The 24965-nt window shown below is 50.7% G+C and overlaps 1 protein-coding gene across 10 annotated transcripts in view; it reads left to right on the top strand.

Moving 5' to 3' along the window:
- The window catches only part of SNX29 (sorting nexin 29), a 559610-nt gene that overhangs the window by 74529 nt on the left and 460116 nt on the right, over positions 1-24965 (top strand). For all 10 annotated transcript variants that reach the window (XR_003623948.2, XR_003623947.2, XR_009005356.1 and 7 more), the window contains 3 exons: positions 1994-2112; positions 8384-8459; positions 10161-10243. Coding sequence is in view for 7 of the 10 variants with exons in the window: in XM_057528881.1 (XP_057384864.1) it covers positions 1994-2112; positions 8384-8459; positions 10161-10243 (278 nt within the window). In the remaining 3 variants the exon portion in view is untranslated. The remainder of the gene's footprint in view (positions 1-1993; positions 2113-8383; positions 8460-10160; positions 10244-24965) is intronic.

Raw genomic sequence — 24965 nt, 5'->3', positions numbered from 1 at the left:
TTAATATTGAATGAAAAAAGCAAAATATAAAAACCTACATCTAGCTTCATTACAACCTTGTAAAGGAAAGCACGTGAGGAAAGAAAGAAAAAAAAGACACTATGGAAATCGTGTCTACCTCAGTTGTTTTGGGTAATGGGGCTTTGGGTGTATTTTTCCCCCTCCTCTTTATGGCATTTTGTAGGTTTTAAAATAAGTGTCTTACTTTTCTAATGAAAAGCAACACCGGTTCTGTTTCTAAGCCCAACTCTGACCCCGTATTCTGAATTGGTCTCTGCTTTAGGAATCACTTCAGTGTAACTCCTTTTCGAGGTGGAGGCCTTTGGCCACTTTCACTCGGGTCCGAACCTTAGTTGGTGGGACCTGACTTCACTTTGTGCTCTGCATGTGTTGCTGGAAAGTGGCAAGACGTCCCCTTAGAAACAACAGAAAATCCCACCTGCCTGGAGCCGGTGCAGCGGCCGGGAAAGGACTGTGGTTTTGCTGCTGTGTCCCGAGGGGCGCCCCTGGCCACCTCTGGGTGTCCGGTAGTCCCCTTGGTTGCCAACTGCTGGATCAGAGCCCCGGGAGGGCGGTTCTTTACAGATTGTAGAGGCAGAGCCAAGTTCACCCCAGAACCTGGCTCTGCGGCTGGGCACACAGGTGGGGGGCGCTTCCTCTTCTGTGCCTCATCGTGTGCGTTACCTGCAGGACTAAATGACACAGGTGGCAAAAGTCTGTTAGGGTTATTACCTGCTGTGTGTCCTGCTCCGTGTCAAACGTGTGACCAAAAGCTCGAGAGTGCTCAAAGGAGAATGTCTACAGACAGGCCTTAAAAGAGGAGTTGACAGACTAGCCTGCTGGCCAAATCTGCCCCCAGACGAGAATGGCTGTTACATTTTTTAAAGCGTTGTAAAAAGCAAAAACCAACCAAACAAAAAACCAACAAAGAAGTATACTTATGGCCACAAAGCCTAAAATACTGACTATCTGGTCCTTTCCAGAAAAATTTTGTTAACACTACTGCTCTAAACGAAAGAAGAATTATGAGGTGCCAACACTACTGCCTCTGGAAGACCTGGGCTGAAGCCTTGGTTCTGGCCAAGTGATGAACTTGGACAAGTCGCATGATCTCTTTGAGTTGTTTTCCTACCCCCTCTCTCCTCCCCTCCTTTCTCCCTCCCCCTCCTCCTCCTCTTCATCATCCCTACCTCTCTCCCTCCTTTAAGTAGGTATGATTATGATCTGCTTTGGTCTTCTTTACAACTGATCTACGACGTGATTTTATAAACTTTCGAGTACTGCACAGATGCTTCCTGGTATTTGTCAGTGGTGCCTGATTGCCCAGAGGATAAGGTGACAATATAACAGATCATATGAGCCTGGTTAATATTTGAGCTGACCCCCTTTCTTGGAAGGGACCCAGACACGATCTGGTCTGGTTCTGTCCTTTTACTCGTGAGGGTTTGAGAACCAGCGAGGCGTAGGGGCCCTAGCCCAAGGTCATTTCAGAGCCTGGAGCCCACGGGGCCTCCTCCTGCTTCAGCACCAGCACATGCTGCCCCCACCTCCCGCCCCCGTGACTCTGGTTCTTCCCTCCGTCCTCACCTCAAACCTCCCTTCTTCAAGGAAGCCTTCCACCACCTTCCCGACCAGCTCCACAGACCTGAGCTGCCATTTCACACCTTCTTGGGGGATTATATGCCTCACGTCCGCTTCCCCCAGTAGACTGTAAGCTCCATGAGGGCAGGATGGACACTGTTGGCTGGTTCTTTGGCAGCACAGAGTGTGTGCGCACTGCCGGGCAGGGAGGAGGTGCTCAGTAAACACGGGCTGAAAGAGCGAGCAGCGGAGGGCTGGCTCCCGACTCCCACCCGGGCCTGCTTCTGTTCTCAGCCCCCTCATGGCGTGGTTGGTTCCCAAGAGGGGGCTTGTGGAGGCCCATCAGGTGCTGCACTACTCGGGGCCCTTGGGGCTTTCGGCCCTGATGTGCAGCTGTGTTCTCCCCCCGCAGGCCGCTAGATGGGGGCGCCTGCCTCTCCCGGATGCACAGCTGGGCTCCACTGCACGTGCTGCACGGCGACACCGATGTGCTCTTCCCGGTCGGTGGCGTGGGCGCCTACGGCCCTGCAGGTAGGTGTCTCCCGATTCCTCCTTTCCTCCTGTCGCAGCTCTGGCTCGAGAAGCAGCAGGAGTGGCTGGGTTACGTCTGCGGGTGGGGGGGTGGGAGAGTGGGAGAGTGAGCACGGAGGCCAGGGCTCAGGGCAGTCGGGGCCTGTTGAGCTCAGGAGCGACAGAGGCTGCTCTCCTTGCGGAACCTGGGTATTTTGAGGTGCTCTCACCTGAGCGAGTGTCGACAAACCACCAGGGAGCCCCTGGGGCCTGTTTTTCTTCTTGGCAGTGATTTGTTGAACTTGGTCACATACAAGCTGATCACAAATGGTGACCATTATTTTTGCCTCTTAGGAGAAGGGAGCAGGTCACAGAACCCGTAGCTCTAAAGGTCCTCGTACTCTTTGCAGCCAAGTGCTTGGGGGTCAGGGAGTAGCTTGCTTAAAAGTGGGGAAGCATTTCTGACCTGTTCCTTGTGGTCAAGCAGGCTTGCCTGTGGTTCGTGATTGTTTTCTTTAGCTAGAGCAGGTCATGGTGGGGGGTATTGGGAGGGGTGGGCGGCGAGGATGGGAGCATGGATGAGCCCGGCTCCCCTGGTGGGGTAGGTGTTTGCAGCGCCTGACGCAGTGAAGTGCTTGGTCACCGTCACTGCCTCACAGCACCAGCATGTCATGGAGGCCTCGGCCCCCTTGTGTAGGTGCCCTTCTCACCCTCCTAGGCCCAGGTTTAGGGAACCGTGGGCCGGGGCCCACCGACTGCCCAGGAAGCTGTTGACATGCTGAACCGGATGATAGACCGTTGTCGTGTCACTGTGTGAGGAGCAGAAACCCACTCAAACTGGCTGGGGCACGAGGCAGGGCGGGCACGCTGACTGGCGCAGTCTTGGGGGGGTGGTCAGCTCAGGCCCAGCTCTAGAAGTTGGAGGGGGGCACGTGACCGCCCTGTGAGGCAGTGTTCCCGGTGTAAATTGAGGCTAATGAGAGTACGGCTAAGTGACTTACGTCCGCCAGGCTGTTCTCCTCTTCTGCAAAGTATGGATGGTGGTGATGACAGCCCTGAAGTGAGTCCAGGGCTGTAAGGTGATTGATCTGGACCTGATGGGGAGAGGAAGGGGCCGAGGACCCGAGCTGTCCAGTGAACCAGCTCCGCATTTGCCAAAACCCAACTCCAACCACAGGCCCTTCATCCACTCTTGACCACAGCCTGCGAGGGAAGGGATGGTTATTGTTATACCTCCTCTATCTGAGACTTGTGGCAAAGTTTCCCTGAGTTAATCTGGGACAAGGTGCGGGGCACATGTGAAGTCCCCAGGCAGGCTTCCTGCAGGCATTGCACTACTGAGGTCGTCTTGCGGGCGCCCGTGGGCTGGAAGCTGGGACTTTGGGATGGAGGGACTCCGGGCCCGGCGAGGTCCTGCTGTCATTCTCGTTCTGTGCCCCACACTTCCTTGTGGGGATCTGCCCCCATCTCCTCTCCCTCCTGGTCTGTCTTTGCTCCCTCATCATTCTCCGCCCTCTTGTTTGGCCTCTGTTTGGCTGAGGTGCCAGCACTACTGCCTCGGCTGTGTGTCCTTCCATACCAACTAGAGCTTCTGTCTGGGTGTTGATTGAAACCCCAGAGAGGGACGGTCTGGCGGGCCTAGCTGGTGTCTGCAGGCCAGGCCGGCCCCCGCAGCTCCTTCCGTTCGGGTGACCAGCCTTGGTCTGAGCCACTGCGGGTTGGAGGTCTGGTCACCTCGCCCTTGCCCATTCAGCAGCGGTGCAGACACGAGCAGAATGTCTGAGAAGGCGGGGGGGTGGGGCGGTGGCTGGCAGAGAGCAGGTGGTCCTCACGTTTGTCTGTGGGACCGCTGGAGGATTTCCAGTGCTTGTTCGGCATCTGAGTCGGGGTCCAGTCCCCCATTCCCCTTATCCTGCTCCCCCCGGGCGGGCCTTTTGTTTGGGTCAGGAACTGTCGCTGGGTTGCCGTGTCAGGCTGCTCCTGGGGCTTGGCTGTGCGCCATTCGCATCGGGGTTTAGTCACAGAACGCGGCTTTCTGGCCGGCCTCCAGGATCCTCGCCAGGAGGCACCCCTGCCCCCGCAGACTTCCCACCGTCCCTCCTCGGGCTGTCAGCCTCACAGGCGCAGAGGCTCCACCTTGCCACTGTTGGTGGGACCCCAGCTCCAGCTGATGGCGACTGTCCTCACCAGAGACGCTGCGTGTGAGCTGGTCTGCCAACTCTTTCACTTACTGTTAACAAAGCTGCCAGGAGTCATGGGAGCTTGTGACCGCCCGAGGGGCAAACTCACCATGGTGAGAACACTGCACAGGAAGGCGCGTTATTCTAGGCTGCACGAAGATACTAGAATCAACTGGGGGAAGCCGTGTCCTGGCTGGAGTGCCAAAGTGCATCAAGTCCCTCCTGGCCTGATGCCCCATGTCCGTGGAGGTGTGCGGGCTGGTGGTGCTGAGGCTGGCCTGGCTGCCGGCCCGGCCTCTCCATGGGCAGCCCTGGGCGTGCGCGGCCAGATTCCTCCCCAAGACTCCTTCTCTTTCACTCCATTGGACTAGTGTCCCTTCTGATTGACACTTGCCTGCTTTAGTGACGTTCAGATCTCCTTTCTCTTTCTGGCCTGGGAGTCATTTCATGTCTTTAACGTGGGGGGTATTTAGAGAAAGAGGGAGGGGATACAAAAAAGGGAGAGAGGCCTGTGGCGGGGAAGAATGGATGTTTTAGTAGCTAAGTCTGGGGAGGGAGAAGGTGGCAGAGAAGGGGACCCTGAACACAGGATTATTATCCTTCTGAACCTTGGAAGAGGCACCTCTGTGGTTTGGGGGGCCATGCCTTGGGCTGCGTTTTTGGGGTTAGGGAGGGGCTCAGAGAAGGGGACACCAGCCCAGGGTCACCCGACACCCTGACAAGCAGATGGAGGGTTCGATCCAGTCATTCCTCCGGGCCTGTCACTACCTGCAGCAGAGCACAGCACGTTTACCAACATCTGCTTGAAGCTGCCAGGGAGAAAAAGTCCCCAAAGTTTCTTTCAACTGAGAATCGTAAATTGAGGGGAACAGAGCACCCGTTCCTGCTGACCGTGTACGTGGAAACGTCACTGCTGCTCGCTGAGGGCCTGTGGTTGGAGTTGGGCTTTGGCACATGCGGAGCTGGTTCACTGGGCAGCTCGGGTCCTTGGCCCTTCCTCTCCCCATCAGGTCCAGTGTTCCCCGATTTCTTCCACTCCTGCCATTGGGTCTGGGGTTGGGTCGCTGCCAGGCTCTGGGGGATCTACAGGCGAGTCCCCTGCGAGTGCCACAGGCAGGGAGGGGACAGGGACATCATTTTAATCCTCCAACGTAGAGGAGGAGGAATGAATGGTCTGAATGCTTCCACCACCCTCTTCTAACTCATCCTTCTCTCGCTGGGCTCATGCAGAATAGCCTCTCAATAGCTCTCTATCCCTGTCTGCCATCATCCATCCTTCTTTCAGCAGCCAGTGATTTTTTAGAATGTAAATCAGATTGCCTCATTCGCCTGCTCCAGACCCTTCCCCCCACGTAGGGTCAGATCCGGAATCCTCCCTGTGCCCACCCGGCCCCCACTCACCCCGCAGCCTCACCTCCTCCCGTTTCCCCTCTGCCTGCTGCCCTGGCCATACCAGCCAGCTTTCACTTCCTCCTCCCCTCGAGCTCCTCCTGCCTTTAGGCTGCGGCCCAAGGGCTGCTGCGTTAGAGGACACCCCGGCCCTGCCGCCCACCCCAGCTCACGTGGCCCGGGCCTTGGTTTTCACTCTCTTGTAAACCTAGGTGTCTCTGCTGCTCCGACCTCGGTGTACCATCTGAAATTGTGTATTTGTGTAATTACCTGATAACGCCTGTCCCCGAACCCCTACCCGCACTAGCCTTTGAGGTCCGTGAGGGCAGGACCATGTCTGTTTTGCTTCCAGTGTGACCCTGACCCTAGTCAGAGCCAGGCCCACAGCTGGGGTTCAGGCAAGCACATCAGTGCTGGAGTGGGGTGTGGGCATGCTGAAGGGAGTGGATGTCTGGCAGTTGAAAAAATGACGTCTGGCTGGGGGCAGAGGAAGAGGGGCCTCGACAGTGTCTGCGATCGCTCTGTGGCCCCAGTGCATCAGGCCCGCTACAGCTGGCATGGGGTCAGGGTCGTGTATTATGACGGGAAACCCACTTGGGCCGGGGAGGCGTGGTGTCCGGAATCCTGGTGGCCGATACTGGTCTTTACTCCACCCGTGGATTTGCGTTGTGCAGTTGGAGTCCTGTCTTTGCTTCAGGGAGTGGAGTCTGACGGCTGTGTGTGAGTTAGATGGGAGGCTGAAGCAGAGCTGCGGGGGCCTGCTGCAGAAGACCCCGGGGAGGGCCTGGAGCCCTCGAACTGGGGGGCGGGGGAAGTGGCTGGAGAGCAAGGCGTGGGAGGTGACTGGGTGGGACCGACTGGTCTGGGATGGGAGGGAGGGTGGTGCCACCATCTTCTGAGGCGGGAGCGGTTTTCAAGGTCATGGTCAGTTGCGAGGCCAGTACGGCATCCCAGTAGAGCTTTCTGGCGGGCGGTTACAAACGTGGGTTTAGGATTCAAGATTGGGGGCCTAGCCAGAGGTGAGGACTAGCCAGAGGTGAGGGCTCGAGAGCTGTCACCTTCACGGAGCCGAGAGCTGGAGCCAGCACCTCTGCTGGGTTTGCCAAGGGCGTCAGAGGCCACGGAGCCGTGATCCAGTGACACCTTCACGCAGGAATCAGAGAAAGAGACGGTGAGGGGAGGAGGACCACTGTGTCTTGAAGGCTGAGAGCAGAGAGCTCCTAGGAGGAGGGGGGGGGTCTTGGTTACAGGGCGAGCTGGTACCAGCCACCGCTCACTGCACGCTCTCACCGAAACGTGTGTGTAATAAAATGTGAAGTTTAATTATGTGGCGGGCGTTATTAAAATGTGGTATGAAAAGAGGGGATATATGTATACGCATAGCTGATTCACTTGGCTGTACAGATAAACTAACACAATATTGTAAAGCAACTATACTCCAATAAAAAAAAAAAGTATGGTCGGCACTAGTGTCAGCCCATTTCAGAGAGGAGGCAGCCGAGTCACAAAGAGGCTGGGTAACTTGCTGGATTGAAGTTGGGGAGCAGGGACTTGAACCCAGGCCAGTGGTGGGAGCCTGCACCCTGAACGCACCACGATGCTGGGGAGCGAGAAATGGGAGGCGGAGAGGTGGACACTTTCTCTTCCCCCTGTGAACTTCTTAAAAGAGGTAGGAGTGAGTGGAATAGTCTGGTGGGGACAGCAGGGTAGAAGGAAAGGAGAGAAAACCCCTTCAGTTTCCCTTAGGTCAACCTCTCAAGAGCTGGGGAATCTTGAGCAGGACCAGACCAGGCGTAAGCGGAGGAGGAGGTCACACGACAGATGACTTAGGGCAACGGGACGTGCGTCCTTCCGTCCCTGCACCCCCTGTCCCTGATCCAGGCCTGGCTGGGGTTGCTGACAAACCAGAAGTTTGCCCAACATGCAGGTGTTCTGCTGGATGACACTGGCGTGAATGTCACTGGCCAGCCTCAGGGGCATGGATTTGTACTTTTTCCTGGGAAGAGACTTGAACAGCAGCTAATGCATCTATGAAAGTCTTCAGTGCCTCTTGCCTGTTGTTTCTAGAGATGACTTATGGCCTCACTTCTTCCAAATGCCTTTCCCACTTGATGCAGGGCAAGTGGCACTGTAGAAAGCAGCAGTCACTGGGCTGTGCTGCCCTCGCGTGTCTGTCTCCAGACACTGCAGGCGGGAGCTGATCTAACAGCTGATTTATTATTCCCTGGTTCTGAGGTTGGCTCTGGATGTGGACTTCATGCATAATTCCAGGTGGCTCCAGATCAAAGAGGTTAATAAATAAGTCATGGGATGTAACGTACAGCATAGGGAATATAGTCAATAAATAATATTGTAATAACTTTGTCGGTGACAGATAATACTACATTTATTGTGGTGATTAATTTGTAGTGTATATAAATGTCGAATCACTGTGCTATACACCTGAAACTGATATTATTGTATGTTAGCTATACTCAATGAAAAAAAAAAGGTTAAGGGGGAAAATAGGGCCTCCAGTCAGTGACTGATACCAAGTCTGAGATTACGGCCCAAAGAGATGAAACAGGGAGCAGATGAAAATCCAGTGTGCCAGACGGGTAAACATTTGTAAGTAAACTGAGTTAGCAGGTGAGCCAGTGTCTGCACTGTGTCCTTGTCTCATGGGGAGAATGAAACGAGAACAGAACCCTGACTTTCTCTCTGTGGTTGCTGTGTGTGCGCAGATACCCACCTCGGGAGCCTGGAGAACGGGACGGGACCCGATGACCACGTCCTCTCGGAGCCTGGACCTCGGTACAGGTGAGTATTCAGACCCCAAGCTGCCTCTGGGGTTGAACTGTCCTCTTTACAACTCTGCCTTTTATTCTTTTTTGAAGATGGGCGGGCGCCTGCTGGGACTGAAGGGCAAGGCCTCACTTCAAGTTAATTTAGTTCAGGTTTGGTCTAACATCCCAGAATGCGAAGTGGCCAAGGGTCTCAGGCCCGAGACTTGGTATGTGTCAAATTTCACTTGCATACCACCTTTACTTTTTCCACTTTGGGGACCATATCTGGGTACCTCCGCCATCATAATTTGCTTGATTTTAGTATTTGATAATGATAACAATTGAACAATTTTAATATTACAATTTATAATTGTAATATTACATAATATTTAAACCACTTTGATATTATATATCTGTGAAGTGCTTAGTCTGGCATTCAGTAGCAAGCACCACATTGGTTTTCGTTTTTTTCAAATGAAAGTACCTCAAGGGAAAGCTGAGTTGTCCAGAGTCACTGGACGTTTGGTGGCAGAGCTGAGATGGACACTGAGGACCCCCTGATGCCACCGTGATCCTTGTTGCTCTTACAGCTTTTTCCTTCTTCTCTCTATGGGTTTAAATTGGTGTCCCCAGGGTGTAGCATCTGCATTTTCAACCTTGGCTCCAGAGTGGGGTCATTGTTTACCTCCACCCATGCTTGGTGTTACGGTCTCGCCCTGCTCTCTGAGAATGGCACTGCCTGTAGGAGGCTCGTGCCGATTAGTACGATGCCAGGAAGGGTTGGTGTCACCAGATCCATCCAGGACGCTGAGACCTTTCTGCTGTTTATTTTAGAAAATTTGGAAAATGCAGCAGTACATGAAACTACATCACTCTTACCCCCAACTCCATTTCATCCATGATGTTTTGGTCCTTTTCCTCCTGGGGTGTGGGTGTGGTAACCGGATTATGGTCTTGCCATTTTCATGAAAGATGCGAAGTGCTGTTTTTCCACGTTGCAAATTCTTTGTAACTACACAGTCAACTCTCGTCATTTGTGGTGGTCATGTTCTGTTAAGATGGAACCATTGCTCCTAGGTTCCTGGGAGTGTCTGGTCAGAACATTTTTGTCAACAGATCAGTACATACCTATGTTTTATGCCAGTTCCTGTTTAAAGACACCGTATTTAACATATGTTGTTGATTCACTGACGGTGGACTTGAGGCCAATAGCCCTATCATTAGGCCTGAACAAGGGCCACCTCACACGTGTATTTTCTCCGTCAGGCACTTCACAGTCTTGCATTCAGGAACACCAGACAGCACTTCAGCACTAGCTTGAGGCCATTTTAGATGCAAAATCAGCAACAAAAAGCACAAGAATGTGAACAATGTGGTGCTAAATAGCTCGCCAGAAGGACAGAATGTTAGTTGAAAGAAGGCAGAGCTTGCCTTGTTTGGCAGGAGCTGGGAGCATGCACGTCCATGACAGCCTTTTGGCCACTCTGTGCGTGTTCACGGGTGACCACGTCATACCGGAGAGCTGGGAGTTTTGGGGTTACAAGTAAACTGCAGGGAGTAGGCGACTTTGCAGCTACGGAATCCACAAATGAGGACCGACTATAGTTTCAAAGGGCATCCTTCCCTTCCTTCTAGTTCCTAAACCTGAATAAGCGAAAAGCCTGCTGGTTTTTGAATGGTGAGGAGGTGTGTTTTAAGTGGCCGACTGTAACTTCCCTCTGCCTGCCTTTCCCAGTGTGGAAGCCAGTCCTCCAGGCCAAGGAAGTCCTCTGAGCAGCCTGTTACCTTCTGCCTCGGTGCCCGAGTCCATGACAATTAGTAAGTACTTTCTGAGCAGCTTCTGCCGATGCCAGGATGACTCTTGGGCCTGCACATCGAGGCAGTGCCTTTGCGCTTGCTCCTGTGTGACCGTGGACTTTACAGAGTGTGGGATGAAGTCAGGTGTGTGTGTGCCTGGTCGTGGACTTGGAGTGTGGTGCATGGTCGTAAGCTCCCTGAGGTGTAAAACTTGATACTTGGGTGTGTGAACACTCTAAAGGATGTGCTTCAGAGGTGGAGCAGGATTGAGGCAGAGGGAAACTTCTTCTTCTTTTTTTTTTTTTAAATTAATTAATTAATTTATTTATTTATTTTTGGCTGTGTTGGGTCTTGTTTCTGTGCGAGGGCTTTCTCTAGTTGCGGCAAGCGAGGGCCACTCTTCATCGTGGTGCGCGGGCCTGTCACTGTCGCGGCCTCTCTTGTTGCGGAGCACAGGCTCCAGACGCACAGGCTCAGTAGTTGTGGCTCACGGGCCCAGTTGCTCCGCGGCATGTGGGATCCTCCCAGACCAGGGCTCGAACCCGTCACCCCTGCATTGGCAGGCAGATTCTCAACCGCTGCGCCACCAGGGAAGCCCAGAGGGAAACTTCTGTCGTTCAAGGTTTCCGGGTTTGTCTCCTGCAAGGCCGTCAGCTACAGAGGAACTTTCTAGTTGGGTTTCCTTTGAAGCTCTGGAGGAATCACTTTTGTAGGTAAGGGAGAGAGTGTCTCTCGAAGATGAATGAAGGTTGCTGATGATCAGGTTCAAACTGTTTGCAACCTCACCACTCAGTAAAAGTATTAGCGAAACAGCAATTACGGTTAGGTCTGAGTCGCTTTATGTAATAAAGAATAAACCAGCAAACTGTGGCTTAATGTGATAGGAATTCATCTCTCTGTCCAGAGGTAGGCAGGCTGGGCCGGTATGTGGCTCCATGGTCATCGGAGTCCAGGGCTCCTTCTATCTTGCCTCATAGTCCAAAATGGCTGTTTTAGCTCCAGCCATCCCATTCTCATCCCAGGTACCAGGAAGGAGGAGGGGGCAAAGGAGAGACTTCTTCCATTTCCACAGGTAGGATTCAGGGGTCTGAACTTGCACAGGGGAAGAAGTTACAACTTTTTTCTCTAACCTCTGACTGAAATTTAGTATTTCCTTTATTTTTTATTGTTTTACTTGATTTTTCAATTGAAGTGTAGTTGTTTACAATGTTATTAGTTTCAGGTGTACAACATAGTGATTAAAAATTTTTATAGATTATACTTCATATACAGTTATTGTAATACATTGGCTATAGTCTCTGTGCTGTACAATATGTCCTTGTAGTTTATTTTATCCATAGTAGTTTGTACCGCTTACCCCTCCCCCCATCTTGCCCCCTTTCCTCTCCCCACTGGTAACCACTAGTTTGTTCTCTGTGTCTGTTTCTGTTTTGTTATATTCATTTGTTTGTTTTATTTTTAAGATTCCACATATAAGTGATATCATACAGTATTTGTCTTTTTCTGTCTGACTTATTTCACTAAGCATAGTACCCTCCAGGTCCCTCTGTGTTGCTGCAAATGGCAAAAGTTCATTCTTTTTTATGGCTGAGTAATAGTCCATTGTATATGTGTGTGTGTGTGTGTGTGTGTGTGTGTATACCACATCTTCTTTATCCACTTATCTGTCGATGGACAGTTAGGTTGCATTTTCTTTAATTATGAAAGTAGCAGCAAACCATAGGAACCATAGTAGCCTTAGCAAAATGGGTGACTTTGTCACTGATAGAAGTCACAGTCACCTGTAACAACAGTGATATGGAAAAATCTCACAATGTCATTTCTGCTTGAAAATACAGTAGTTTTTTAATGTGATAAAAAATCCTGTATATTAGTGTGTCACTTTTCCTTTTTACATTTTAATAATTCTATTTCAATTTGATCAGTTTCCTTTGTAATCTTGGGTGTTTTATTTTATGTATTTTAAAACATTTTTCTGAGAAAAGGCCCATGGGCTTCATCACCAGACTGCGGAATGGGTCTGTGACACAAAAAAGGTAAACTTCTCCACTCCCCCAAGCTGTAAGGGCCCTTCCTAGAAGGTGCACACAGGTTCCCACTTGTGTGGCCAGCATCCATCCCGAGGCCTCCCCTGGCTGCTAAGGAGGCAGTGTGTCCTATCCGTCCACCTGCCCACCCCCCGCCAAAAAAAAACCACCCATGGCTAAGGAAGGAGGAGGGGTTCGGGGGGCAACCAGCATTCTGATTCAAGGATGAGGAAGGAAATGAGTAGGCGCTGTGAGGTTGGGGTGTGGGGATTGGGTGGTGTCACTGTGCGTAACCAAGGCATGTGGTTTACGCTAGCACCTCTCAGGCTTGGGTTCAGCTGAGCAGGTATTTCTATATCTGCCAGTGTGTGGGACACACGGGCCAGAAGAGCACTAAGGTCACTGGTTTTCAAATTTCAGTTATTTATTTACCTCTGTACTATTACCTACCCTGACATTTTAAAAAAATGGGTGCCCCTAAAAAACCTGAATGCCTTTATTTAAAAATGGAATTTTATGTGCTTACTGTAAACGGAGAGCCACTCTTAGTTGACTTAAATAGCAGGTAACCGTGAAAATAAAGACAAGAAAAGGAACCAGTGTTAGTAAGTCGGCCTGGATGTTGTTGCCTGTCCGAGCATGAGAAGCTATCTCAGTGCTAATCCACTCAGGTGTTTTTCCTGACATCATCGGAAGGAGTGGAAAAGGGAAAGGGAATTCTCTCTATGGTTCACTGTTATTTGATGCCTTGTCTTTCTGGCACCTGCAGTGCTGCCTCTTTACGTGGGTCACACCTTGACCTAGAGGGGTGAGACTTTACCCTGGCCCTGAAGTGCATCTACTCTAAAGACCCCGAAATTGAGGATGTGGAGGCCAGGCTTCGTAGGCGCCTCATCCTAGGCACCATTTGTAGGGATACAGGCGTCTCCACACCGCCACTTCCCCCGACCCCGTGGTACCTAGCACTGTGCTTCCGCATAGGTCTCCTGCACCCCGGCATGAGGTCCCGCCATCTCAGACACGGTTCTCTTTGTCAGCTGCTCTTGGGGTCGACAGAGATCGTGGTCTGTAGGTCTCCCTCAGCCATCTTCTGACCTTGAGGAGGGTGCTGGCCCTGCTTGTGTGTTTTCACTAAGGACATGCCTCTGAGCGCACTCGAGTGATGTTGATGGCAGGGATTTAGACTGTTTTTCTTGTTTTTAGTCGTACACTTTTCTAAAAATGTAAATCCGGTGTTCTTATTTGGTATCTTTGGCAAATAGAGGCATACCCAGACTTCACAACCTGCATCTCTGAAGAAAAATGTCACTACATCCACATTTTGACCCTCGACACCCTGTAGCAGTGTGGTTTGTGGGGGATAAGGGTGTGTATGGTGGGAGGGGGTTCTGTTTTCTGCGGTGGCTGTAAATTTCAGGGAACCTTCAGGGGACAGCACTGTTGTCTGTCCTGTGGGTGTTCCAGACGAGAGATCAGAATCCTGAGAAATTTTGAGCGGTGGGTGGTTTTGACTTGTACCCTCCCCATCCTGCCCCTGCCTCCTGTGTCATCGCAAAAAAATAAGAAGAGCGAGTCTGTCTGGGTATTCAGGGTGTGTTACTTTGCTAGGGTTGTTGTAACAAAATACCACAGACTGGTGGCTTAGCCAACAGAAATTTATTTCTCATAGTTCCGGAGGCTGGAAGTCCCCCAAGATCAAGGCGCCGGCAGTCATGGTTTCTGGCGAGGCCTCTCTCTCTGGCTTGATGACCTTCTGTCTGTGAGCACACATCCCTGGTGTCTCTTCCTCTTATAAGGATGCTTTAATTACCTCTTTAAAGGTCCTACCTCCAAATACAGTCAAAACGTATGAATTTGGGAGGGATGCAATTCAGTCCATAACAGCGGGTGTCCCAGGAGTGGTGTCCCAAGAGCTCTCCAAGTTCAGGATGAGAATTGCATCCCAGCATGTGAAGCACCTAGGATTGCACTCCAGAGGAGATGCCCGACTCTCACAAACCCCAGAAGAGCCTGGCAGAGGAACCCCAACTGTGTTCCCTGGAGCGGAGAGTGTTTCCCTCGCGTCCCACCGAGTGGCTCCCAGCTGGGCCAGGTGGCTGCCTCGGCCCTGTCATCGAGCTGGAGCTTGTGTACTTAACCCTTGGCGCTGCGGGTGATTGACAAGTCCTCTGCCAAGCAGCCTCCCCGCCTTGGATGTCTCTGAAATGGCAAAGGGTTTTGTCCCAGGCTTTTGGGGCATATATTATTGTTATTTAGTGCCCAAGAGAAGATGTGTGATCACACCCCCATTACTGCTCTCTCTTCAGGCCCTTTGGTACTTAAAAAAACACAAAAGCCTGTTACGAAAAATTAATTATTGAGGGGAGTAGTAAAGACAGTTACGAGCAAACCCAAATACCCATAATTCTGCCTCAGAGGTCCTTTCCATTCCTGCAGGTGAATTTGCGCTCCTGGATTTGGGGCGTGCAGAGTTGTAGCTGGTTGGAATTGCAGCGTGCCTGTTGCTTTAGGAGGACATGCTCTGAAACCAGGTTGCCCAGGTTCAAGTTCTTAAACCTCCCAGGCTCTTGTTTCCTTGTCTAAACATAAGGATTCGATGAATACTTGTCTCATATGGTCGTTGTGAAGATTAACCGTGATGTGCTTAGAGAAGTATTTAGATCACGGAGTTAAGAGTCATGAATGTTAGCTATTGTCGATGTGCTTATTTTGTATTCAGCTCTTAATATATATCACAGTTGCCCTTTTTTCCCTCATCTCCCCATTGTCCTGTTGAATGTGTTGACTGAAGAAAAATGCACAACCTAAAAGTTGTGAGTTGTTTTATTTGGGTATCTTACTGAGGACTATAGCCCAGGACACAGCCTCTCAGGTCGCTCTGAGAAACTGCTCAGAAGGGGTAAGGGAGGAGTTAGGATATATAGGAGTTTTTTGCTGGAAAAAAACCATGTAGTTGAACATCAGGAGGCTACTGCTAATCACAAAAACCAGACATCTCAAGTTAATGATTCTAGTGCTTTTCTACACATGGGAAGATGCAAGCGTCTGGGCTCGTTGAAATGATCCCTTAGATATGCATCTTATCTAGGGCCAGTATCCAAAGCACAGAATTCTTCCTGTTTTTCTCCATCCTGGATTGTCCTCGGGGTAGCATTCCACTGCAGGGTCAGCTGCAGTTGCCAATGGCTTGATCCTTGTAGAACTGGAGTGGCGGGCAACATTCTCTGTTCACAGATGGCTGCATAATATTCCATCACTTGATTTATTACAATTTGCTAGGTTATTTTTTGGGAGGATCACCAGCCAGGGTTTTTTTCTCCCCAGTGAGTTTCTTCATTCATTGTAAGGAAGAATTGAAGAGTGCTGTTAGTAAGTGCACTCTAAGAATATTGGCTATTATTTTTTTCTGCTTAAGCATTCCTTTGTGGTAAATTTGTGAGATAGGAGGCCAAGGTTGGGCCATATTCATGGGCTAGTTCTCAATAGCTTCTTGTGTTCTGAGTTAGTGTGTTGCCAGGAATATGACAGCTGCATTTCTTTACCCTCCACCAACACTAGGTGCTAACATGTTAATGCATTTTTTCTACTTCGGGCCTGGAAAATTATCCTTTGTGGTTGCGTGGCTTTGCATTCCCTCCAGGGCAGCCCCTCTTCCCGCTTTTGTTTAACATTTTGTATCCCCGGTGTGAGTTGTTGGCTTGGGGCGTGGTCCCCCATTGGGTGTTCTGCCTGACTTGGGAGGGCAAAGGAGAAAAGGGGGGAATGTGACTCCAACAGTCGATCCTGGCTGATCTTGGAGCTGGTGGCTCAGGGAGGAGGTCAGAAGGAGGGGCCAACAGTCATATTGTGTAAGAATGTGACCTAGTAAAATAATAACATGCTTTAGTAGATCTTACAGCGTGCCAAGCATTGTGCCTAAGCGTTTAAAATGCTGTTTTCTCATTTAATCCCCCAGCAGCCTCCTGCAGATAACACCACTCTTTTTGTTTAAGAAAACAGGCTGAGTGAGGTTAAATAACTTGTCCGAGGCGTTACAGCTAGGATATCATTCAATTTATTGAGCATCTACTGTGTGCAGGGTGTGGTTGCTAGGACGAGTAAGTGATGAAGCTGGTGAGGCACCCAGGTTTCCTGACTCCCAAGTCCAGATGACCTAAAGAGTGTTCTTCCATCACCCAGCCAGGGCATGCAGTGCAGCCAGTAATGGGTGGGCCTCCAGGTCTGAGAGCCTTAAATTATTTTCATCATTATTTTTTTAATAGAGCAAGGGATTCCTGGGTGAGGACACTAGGTTTTTAGGATGAGCTTACCAAACTTGTTTATTTTCAGGGGCACTTTTCACTCTGAGTACTAGAGTCTGAATGTGTCCCCTCCCCAAGTTTATAGTTTGACATCCTAATGTCCAATGTGATGATATTAAGAGATGGGGGCCTTTGAGGTGTGATTAGGTCCCGAGGGCAGAACCCTCCCAAAAGAGGTGCCAGAGAGCTCCCTTGTCCCCTCTGCCGTGTGAGGACACAGCGAGGAGTCTGCAGCCCTCACCTGACCACGCTGGTGCTCTGACCTCGGTCTTCCGGCCTCCAGAACTGTGAGAACGCATTTCTGTTGTTTATAAGCCGCCCTGTCGGCTGTGTTTTGTTATTGCGGCCCGAATGGACTGAGACACAGGGTTAGTGGGGCCGTGACGCTGGGACTGCTGACGTCCCGTCCATACAAGCCACTCTTTGCAGGTTGCTGCTTCTCCGCTTTCTAGTTCACCCCTTTCCACCAACACCCCAGATGCCCCAGGTGACGGCCAAGTTGTCCAGGTTACTGTGCCACCTAGTGGATGGTCCAGGAACTAGCCCTGTAGTCTCTCTTTCCCATCGCCACCTTTTCCTCCTCAGAACACATGACCTTTGCAACTCTTGGTGTGCTTTTCATTGTAGATGGTTTAGGGAATTTCACCAGAGGTTATCATTTGCACATCTACCTGAAATAATAAATGGTGATGATTATTATTCAAATCCTTTTAACTCCCTTTCCCTTTCTTTTTTCTCCACCTTTATCTCAAAAATCTTTGTCTCTCTTTTATGGGAGCAAAATATGACCTTATTTTTAATGGGTACATAGAAAAGCAGTTTGCCTGATATACTGAAATGGAAGCAAAAGAAAGTTGTGTACTTTTGAAGTGAAATGAGACACAAGAGATCCGTGTTGTTAACCTCTAATGCCTTTAAAAATACCCAGCAGGCCTTCTCATACCATCTTGGAATTGGCACAAAATAGCTTTCCACCTTGTCATCATTTGCTGTTTAAGCTGACTTACTCCAGACACCAAATTTTATCATGAATAAAATTCCATTTTCTATTTTGCAGTTCCACTTAACTTTTGGCATTCTTTTAAACTCAAATTGTGGCAACAATGTTTCAACAGAGTTTTGGATTAAATAGTCCTAGAGTCCTAATCTGGGGTCCAAGAGGGTGCAGATGGGGGTCATGGGCAAGAGAGAAGCTATGTGAGCTGTCGTGATGGAGACTGACCCAGACCCAGAGCCGTGAGTCTTTTGGAATAACAGGTGTCTCTGCTTTTGGCCGGGAGTGCTTTAGTCTGTGTGATAACAAGCAGGATAGCTAATACTGAGGACTCATAGGCAAATGTGGTTCATGGGGACGGCATAGGAGGGGCTCTTGGTGGTCAGTAATAATTATGATAATGATTAATACTCATTAAATGGTACCACCACAATCTATGCCATAAACATATCCATCACCTCCCAAAGTTTCCTCCCACTCTATTGATCATTGATTGAACGATTAAGAACACTTAACATATGATCTGCCCTCTTAGCAAATTTTTGGGGAGTGCTTGTCCTGATGAAGAAAAAAGTGCACTTTCTTTCTTTTTATCCTTTTTTTCCTCTTTCTTTCTTTCTTTCCCTTTCTTTCCTTCCTTCTGTCTCTTTCTTTCTTTCTCTGTTTGTTAGATTTTTTTTCATCCATTCCAAAACTCTTTGTGCCCGTGCTGACCAGATGACAGACACTGTGCTGCTCCTGGCCAGTGAATTGCTGAGCAAGAGGCCAGAGTCCTGCCCTGGGGACTCGCCACACCAGTGGGAGGACAGACACATGTGGGGGGCTGTTTTAAGGTGGGTTACCAGGGAAGCTCTCTCTTGGTAGACAGTGGGACTGAGGCTGCGGGACGAGGGGGCTAGGCCGGGTTTGGTGGCTTCTGGGCAGAGGTGAGGGGGAGAGCCGAGCAGGAGGATGCTGGATTTTATCCCAAGTGCAGCCGGCAGCCGGCAGAGGGCCTGAGGCCGGAGTGACGTGACTTTCCCCACTTGGTCTTGCAAAGGGCAGGCTGTTCGCTTGTGTGCCTTCCTTCCCCCTTTCTGATGGCCCTTCCTCGCCTGAGTGGTTGTTGCAGGGCCCCCCTTGTGCCTCACAGGGTGGGGACTCCTGGGTTGACTTGGGTGTCCTAACTCTCTCAAGCTGCTGACAGTCCCTAGTGGGTGCCCCAGGTATGGTGTGCTGACACCCTTAATTCAGAGAGACGTGCTAAGGGCTGCAGGGGAGCAGAGTGGGGGAGGTTTGGGGGGCGTCATCTGGAGCTACCATCCTGGGGTCAAGCCCCAGCTGCAGTACTTCCCAGCTAGGTTGCTCTTTCTTTATTCCCAGATCCTCTGGGTCCTGTTTCCTCATTTGTAAAATGAAGACACTTAACGCTGGCTTTTCAGGGCCGTCTGGAGGGTTAAATGCACTAATGCCGGAAGGCACAAAACCTGAGCCCCAAACCAGGGGTTGTACGGTTGGTCTTGTATTGAGAAGCTTCCGCAGGTGGTGAGCATTGCCATTCTCGTTCTTCAGAGCCAGGTCATTGCCTGGGGAGGCCAAGGACCCAGGTCAGTGAGAGAATCAGCGCCGTGTCCAGCGTCATCTCACCATGTGTGGGTGTCAGCTGGTGGCATCACTCCAGCGAGGCCAGCTCTTCCTGAAATCTTTTTTGGAGGCCCCCTTTGGAGATCAGTTCTGAACCTGTTCAGTAGCCCCAAGGGTCCACGCTGTAAACCCTAGTCAGAGCCAAACCCCTAGGATTCTGGAGTCTCACGTTTCCATGCTGGTTCTTTCCGATGACATCTGGCAGGCTTCAGATATCAGATCCACCTGCAAGTTCATACCTATTTCTGGGGCAACTCCAGATCTTCCTTCAAGGAGTGCCTGGAAAAGGTTAATAATATGGATAGCTCCTCATTTATTTTCCTACTGTGAATCAGGCTGTACCTCTACTATCACTCAGTTTTCACACCATCCCTGCAAAGTGGGAGTGTTGGCTTCATTTTATAGTTGGAGAAGCAGAGGCCGAGAGAGGCTGCAGTGAAGGTCCCACTGTGAGCATGTAGGGGAGCTGGGGTTCACCCCCCACCCCCCTGCTGTTCCTGGACACCCTCAGCTTCTGGAATTCTCTGCCCTCGGAGGGAAGCATTCAGGTCTGTCGAAATGACGCTGTTGGAGAGGCTTCCCTTCCCTGACTGCCCGTCTGCTTCCATCACCCACGCCTTATCACCCACTTTGTGTCTGAGGGCGCCAGGCTTCCGAAGCCCCTGTGGCCTGAGTGTACTGTTTGTTTCTTTTCCCACCCCTGGAAGGTGAGCTCCTCCAGGGCAGGCGCCTGGCCAGCTTGTTCACTGCGAGGCCCCGGTGCCTGAAACCCTGCCTGCCATGGACTTGCTGCTCAAGACACTTTAGTTGAAGGCGCGAGGAAGGCAGGAATGAATGTTTATTCTAGTTCTAACACACAGGAAAAATTTACAAAGGCTTTCGGTAGGAATGAATTGAAAGTGAGTTCCCCGAGGGTGGGCCCACGTCTGTTTTCATCACCTTTGCATCTCTAGCTTGGTCCGCGGTAAAAACCTAGAACTGTGAGCTGCCCGCGGAGTGAAGGAGTGAGTGAACGTTCCCCCTTTTCCCCTGTTGCGTCAGGGAAGGGGCAGCTGGGGTGGAAGGAGCACCAGCCTGGGTATCGGGAGCACTTAGTTCTGATTCCGGCCCTTACAGTAGTGGGTCCCTGCACCTCTCTGGGCCTCAGTTTCCCCAACTGTAAAGTGGAGGAGGCCGCCCTCCAGGATTCCTTGCGCTTCTAGCCGTCTGTTCTGAGAAAAGAGTCATGATACTCACATCCTCCTTCTGCAACCATTCCAGAACCCGGTTGTCGAAGTCTGGATGTTTCTAGCATCATGCCTGGTCTTGTTGGCTGTCCCAATAGCAAGGCAGGCGTCTTCATTTTCTCCTTGCTGACTGTCTCCTTTGCAAATGTGTTGACTGTTGCCTTGACTTTGAGTGACCTTCGGCAGGGGGAGTGGGTATCCATAAACATACTGGCTCTGACATTTGGCTTGTAACTTTTTCTACTATGGGCCAGGTGTTGTTCGATATAGGAAGCATGACGGGTTGGAGAGACAGGATGGTATCTGTGTGAGGGTCCAGGCTCCTGGGGACTGCTTTGAAACGACGTTGTCTTCCAGAACGTGTAAAGGAGAATAGTCTTCTTTGCGAAAGGCAAATGTCACCTTCAGGTTTTCATTCTGCGAGGCCAGCAGCCCTTATATCGTCACTGCCAAATTTCTGTCATCAGTGCTGCTAGATCAGATGTGTAAATCCTTTCTGTCCTTTGCGCATCCTTCATTTTTGTAGTGCCCTGGTGTGGGGTCGTGGACGAATTGAGTTGTGAAGGCAGCCTTTTGGGGAGGAAGGAATGCTGGAGTCAGGCAGACCACAGTGCTGCTGTTCAAGAGCTGTGTGACCTTGGGCAAAGGCCTTAACTTCTCTGAACTCAGTTTCCCAATCCATGAAATGGAGGTCATATTACCTGCTTGCAGGATTCTTCTGAAGTCTATGTTGTGTCTAGCACAGAGCCTAGAATATATTGTCTGGGTGCTTCCCGGGAGGCCCATAGATAGTTTGGGAGACTTCAGAAGCCTCTTGCAGTTGTGTGCAAATTATGTTTGTGTGTCTGTGCTCATATGTGGATTTTCCTGGGGAGAAGGTCCTTTGCTTTCATCACTCTCCTTCAAAGGATTGCAGACTTTAGAAAAAAAAAAAAAAAGAAACACTTTGTGATGATTGCACCTAGTGTCTGCCGCAGCCCTAATAATTGCGATATCATTATTCTCGCTGTTGCCATTCTGCTCTCTGACGATCCTTCCAGCTAGACTAGCTGTGTTTTTAGCCACCTCCGTCCACAGATTAGCAGTGGGAAGTTATTTAACCTGTCCATGCCTCAGTGTTCTCCTCTACGTAAAATGAGTCCGCTAATAGTACACATCTGACAGGGTCGTGAGGATTAAATGAATGAATACATGAAAAATGCTCAAGATAGTTTATATAAATTATACCTCGATAGAAAAAATGGAAAAGAACATGATGAATATGAAGGGTGCCTGGCATAGTAAATGCTCACTGACCAGTAGGTGGTATTTCATTGTTAATGTCCTCAAAGGGTACATTGCTGGCTAGTCATCCTGAAAACAGTATCTGGGCCTTCTTGTTGAACTGCAGGTGGATAGACCTGATTTCCTGTTTTAGTAACACCATCCCTCCTGCAGAGGCCCCTCAAGGTGCCTTCCCGTGGCACCTCCTCCTTAACTTCCCTCTCCTCTAGAGAAGATGAAGCTGTACACTCTTTCTGTGAGGCCGGTGGTCTCGGGAATGGAAATGTGATCAGATAGGACAGTGATTCTCAGCCAGGGGCGAGTTCAACCCCCAGGGGGCATTTGGCAGTGTCTGGGCACGTTTTTGGTTGTCACAACTGGGGTAGAGATGCTACGGCATCTAGTGGGTGATCCCAGGGATGCTGCCATACATCCTACAGCACACGGGACAGGCCCCACACTGGAAAATTATCCAGCCCCAAATGTCAGTGCCAAGGATGAGAAACCCTGAATAGGCAGTGGGGCTATTTTCCAGGAATCATAGTTTATTTTATACATTTTTTTTTTTTAAACCACCTGCCTCCTGCATGGTTCAGGGAATGAAACAGGATAAAAATGAACCTGAATGAAAGGACAGATCCCAGAAAGCGTTTGTTCTGTGTGTACTTGGGCGCTGTTTAGTTCCATCACCCCTGCACTGAAGGTGACTTAGGGGGGCTGAAGGGTGCATGAGGATAAACACCTGTAGAAGGTACCAGAATAAATGATCCCAGCCTGATAGCTGCAGTCACACTCAGCTCGTGCAGCTCATTGGTGCTATTTTATTGGAACTTATTGAAAATTCCTTCAGTTGATATTTATTGGCATTCCTGTCAGCCTTACATTCCTTCACTTCCTCTTTAGAAAATGAGTTTCTACTCTCAAATTAATTTCTTTGAATATATCAATATGATGACCTGGGAGCTGGAAGTTGCAAGAAAGTGGCTCAGCATGCATCTCTGCCGGTTGCAGGAAGAGCAGCACTGGAGCCACCAGGGGGCGCCCTGACCCTTTCTCTGCCTCCCCCTCCCCGCTTTCCTTCTGGGGGTTGTTGCTGGCTCAGTTTTTGATGTCCAGCGCTGGTGCCCTGTTTTAACGGTGAGGGGGTGGGGGAAACGATGGTCTTTTCTAGGTGAAAACATCACCCACACACAGACCATCCTACTCGCCGTTAGCACAGCTATCGCTGTACCTTGCCAGTGACTTTCTGAAGGGGAGGTTTAGGTGTCTGGTCCTGTTTTGAAATGGAATATACAGTTAATTAGAAGATAGTTCTCCTTTGTAATTGTTTTTCATGAGATATAATTGATTATCCAGAGATATTTATTCAACACTTGAATCCTAATATTGCCTTCTTTTTCCGTTTTGGGGGGTGGGCAGTGATAGGTAGTGGAGAGAGTTAAGCCCAGATAATCAGCCTGATTGTTCCCTTTTGTTTTTGTTTTTGGTTTGTTTGTTTGTTTTTTATTTATTTTATTTTTGGCTGTGTTGGGCCTTCATTGCTGCGTGTGGGCTTTTCTCTAGTTGTGGCGAGCAGGGGCTACTCTTCCTTGGGGTGCGTGGGCTTCTCACTGCGGTGGCTTCTCTTGTTGCAGAGCAGGGGCTCTAGGTGCGCGGGCTTCAGTAGTTGTGGCACGTGGGCTCAGTAGTTGTGGCTCGCGGGGTCTAGAGCGCAGGCTCAGTAGTTGTGGAGCACGGGCTCAGTTGCTCTGCGGCATGTGGGATCTTTCCGGAACAGGGGTTGAACCCGTGTCCCCTGCATTGGCAGGCAGGTTCTTAACCACTGCGCCACCAGGGAAGCCCGTGATTGTTCCCTTTTGATTTCTCCCCACTTTTGATCTTGAGCCAGGGCAGAGGGGGCAAGAAAAACATCCTCAGTCGTCAGTAGGCCTTGTTCTTCTCCCGGCTGTTGTTGGAAGGGATTCTCAATACTAGTGAGGAGGTCCAGCTTGTCGCCTGGCAACGCAGTTCCAAACACTCGGCAGCTTGGAGAGCTCTGTAGTAAGTGTTCCCAGGGAGACGGCGAGGTCCCCAGCTGCCGCCTGCCTGGCTGAGGGTTTCACGATGCAGGTTAGGAGGGGGTGGTGGGGCAGCAGCCGTCACGTTGGTTGTGCTCGAGCCCTCTGGCCCTGAACCACACGGAGGGAAGCTAGTTGGTGCAACCAACCCAAAGCCTCGTGTTGGGCAAGTTCCTTGAAAGGGGAAACGTCCCACTGAATTTTACCTGCTAGATCTTCAGCGACTGACTTGGTAATTGGAACGTTCCAGCTGGAATTTAGACATGTCTCAATTCTTTATTGATCTATTATTCAGCCCACAAACATTTACTGAGCCTCTGTCACATGCCACACCCTGGGGAGTCAAGGTGAAGGTGATCCAGCTCTGCACTCAGAAGCTCTGTGGCTGAGTTTCACCATCATTCAGATGCAGATTGTAAGAGAGTCAGCATCAGAGTTCTGAGGACCAGACGAGTTAATACAGATAAAGCGCGCTTATGCCAGTGCGCTCGCTACCTAGTTGATAGGAGCTCTTACTGCGGAGACCCTGCCCGCAAGGAGTTTAAAATCTAGGGGAAATAACAGTGGTCATAAAATACAGAAACCAAGAGCCATTGGATGGGGGAAAAGGAAGGCAGTTGGGGCCCTTGGGGGTGATGGATTCTATGTTACCTGTGGGCACTGCGTGACCTCCCCGGTGACCTTCCCCCACCCTCACCCTGAATGAGTCCCGCAGAAGTGGGAAATCCTAATCTGAGTTTCAGATCAGTAGTACAGCTTCAGCCCCTTACCTGGAACCCCAGAGGCCTCGAACCTACTGCCGGGGCCGATTGTAAGCAACACAGCCTTTGTTTCCTCACTCCCCAAGCAGCAAGGGGGAAACCGGTGAGAGTCAAGAGGGTGAGGGGACTAAGGATGGGGGCTGGCTGAGGAGAGGGTGATGGAGGAGGAGAGGGCTCGGGTGGCTGCGGGGCAGTGAAGGGAGCCTTGACAAGGAGGGGAGGGTGCACCCGGGAGGGGCAGCCTGTTCAGAGGCCCCACGGCAGAGCAACTCTGCAGGACGCCCAGCCGGTCTGGAGGGGCTTTTCCCGTCTCCAGAAGAGATGGGGCTGCTGCTGCTTGGTCCCTTGCCATGATCACTTGCCCTCCACAGCGATCCCAGGGGAGGGGCCTCTGGTACCCACGTTACAGAGGGGTGAAGGGGCTTGTCCGGGAAAGCCGTGTGTAGCCTTGCCTGGAGCCCCTGCCCAGCCTGCTCCCCTGGGCGTTTCCA

Source organism: Balaenoptera acutorostrata, chromosome 15 (assembly GCF_949987535.1).
Source record: "Balaenoptera acutorostrata chromosome 15, mBalAcu1.1, whole genome shotgun sequence".
NCBI classification, from domain to species: Eukaryota; Metazoa; Chordata; class Mammalia; order Artiodactyla; family Balaenopteridae; genus Balaenoptera; species Balaenoptera acutorostrata.
The sequence above is the reverse complement of the archived record's forward strand: the minus strand, read 5'-3'. Positions and strand labels throughout refer to the sequence as shown.